At 32.2% G+C, this 1,777-nt stretch overlaps 1 protein-coding gene across 2 annotated transcripts in view; it reads left to right on the top strand.

Annotated features, from left to right (window-relative positions):
- The window catches only part of LOC109862979, a 3,873-nt gene extending 2,300 nt beyond the window's left edge, over positions 1–1,573 (top strand). The window contains exon 4 of one of the 2 annotated variants that reach the window (XR_002251265.1): positions 408–517. Coding sequence is in view for 1 of the 2 variants with exons in the window: in XM_020443155.1 (XP_020298744.1) it covers positions 1,387–1,493 (107 nt within the window). In the remaining variant the exon portion in view is untranslated. Of the gene's footprint in view, positions 1–407; positions 518–1,386 lie in introns of those variants that run through there. The other variant, XM_020443155.1, reaches the window with a different exon arrangement.
- Positions 1,574–1,777: the final 204 nt, after the last annotated feature.

The following is a 1,777-nucleotide window of genomic DNA, read 5'->3' on the forward strand; positions in this document are numbered from 1 at the left end:
TTTATAATTTTTTCACTCAACCCATTTTTTTATTTAATTCTATTAAAAAATACCGTTAGTTTGTTTTATTTCCTTGCACTGGCTGCTACTTTACAGATTATTTTCAGGAACTAAAACAAATCTCGTATATCACTTGGCACTTGCGCAAGCACATGCGCAGAAAGAAAAACAGTACATGAGCAGGACAGAAGTATATCTTTGTCTCTCAGATCTTGCTCACAGCTCGTCGCTGCTATTTCCACTCCATATCTACAAGCTCTATGAGCGCCAATAGAACGCCTTTTCTTTTACTTATTTTGCATTTACTATTTCAAATGGCTTTGGATACCTATTTTGCACATCTCTGGTTACACAGTATCTACTAGTGCAAATAAGACACACTGATATGCTCTTTCTCACACTAATAGACACTGTAACTGTAGCTGGAAAGCATCCCGTGTCAGTATATCAGTTCATTCTTAGTGGGTTATTTAGTCTGTTATACATTTTATTTTTTAGTGAGTATGTTTTAATAATTGCCGTATTTTACTTTTACTTATTATATTGACTTTATTTTTCTTATAGATTCCTCTTATTTAATACGTTTAAATTATCTGACTCAAATAAATATCAATTCTTTTCTATGATATACTAGTCAATTTGCTATTTATGTAGATAAGATCTATTCAGTTGTTTCCAGATTTGTTGCATCTACCTCATGCTAATATTTTCTTCAAATTTCCTACATTTCTTGTTTGACAACTTTTCCCATAACGTGATTACTTTTAGAGATAATCGTAATAATTGTAATAAATCTTCTTTTGTTTATAACTTGAAAACGAAAGCCGACCGGCGGTAACATGTATAGAAAAAAGTTGTTCAGAATAACGTCCTTAACATATTTCGATCTCGTTGAAATCGGTGAGAAAGTCCGCTTTCTCAATAATTACCAAACTAGTTTTTAATTTTTCTTTAAAAATGTTTTTTTTCCAAGATAAAATTAATAAAAAATACATTAAAAAATGCATAACAAATTTTGTCTCCGACTTGTGCAATTTTCTTTACTTTTTAAAAACTGCATAGTCACTATATTTCCTGTTGACGTGATTGATATTACTTTGAAATTTTATGTATACTGTTTTGACATTCATTACATGAAAATCTATTCAATAAATACAAATCAATATTTCAAGAAATAATCGAGCACTGTTCAATGTGGAATATTCGTCTGTGTGTCCTCCAGGAAAGAGTGCTTCAAGAGACACGGACGGAAGATATAATCTTTTTCTCTTACTATAATAAATTTACTTTACTATAATAAATTTATTGTTCGCAGCTTCNTCGGGTGACCGATACTGGTCTCTCTTCTTTTTACAAAAAAGAAACTTATTACTAGCGTGCTTGCAGGTGCGTTAACTACTTCTGAGTCTTCAGAATTTCTTCAACAAAAGATGGATGAACAATGCACAACAGTAGACACTTCTGATGAAAGAAGTCTCGAAGAAAATGAGTGAACTAATGAAGAGAGTTCTGAGGATTTCACCTCTGAAACTTTGAATAATGAAAGCAATAGTAGTAAAAAAAAAGTAATAATGTTGAAGAAAAAATAAAGGTTGTCCTGAAATTTTTTCACAAATTAAAGTAGAGATGGGTACACAGCGCGTCATTGAATCGCGGAATAACCCAGTAAGTAAAATGCGCGCAATATGCCAGCAGATTGGCAACAGATATACTAAAAAGTTGCGAGCAAATTGGCATCTGTTATGTCCGCATTAGGCTTACGATCTGCTAGCAAAGC

The sequence above is a fragment of the Pseudomyrmex gracilis genome, unplaced genomic scaffold (genome assembly GCF_002006095.1).
Source record: "Pseudomyrmex gracilis isolate BER0280 unplaced genomic scaffold, ASM200609v1 scaffold_2807, whole genome shotgun sequence".
Taxonomy (NCBI): Eukaryota; Metazoa; Arthropoda; class Insecta; order Hymenoptera; family Formicidae; genus Pseudomyrmex; species Pseudomyrmex gracilis.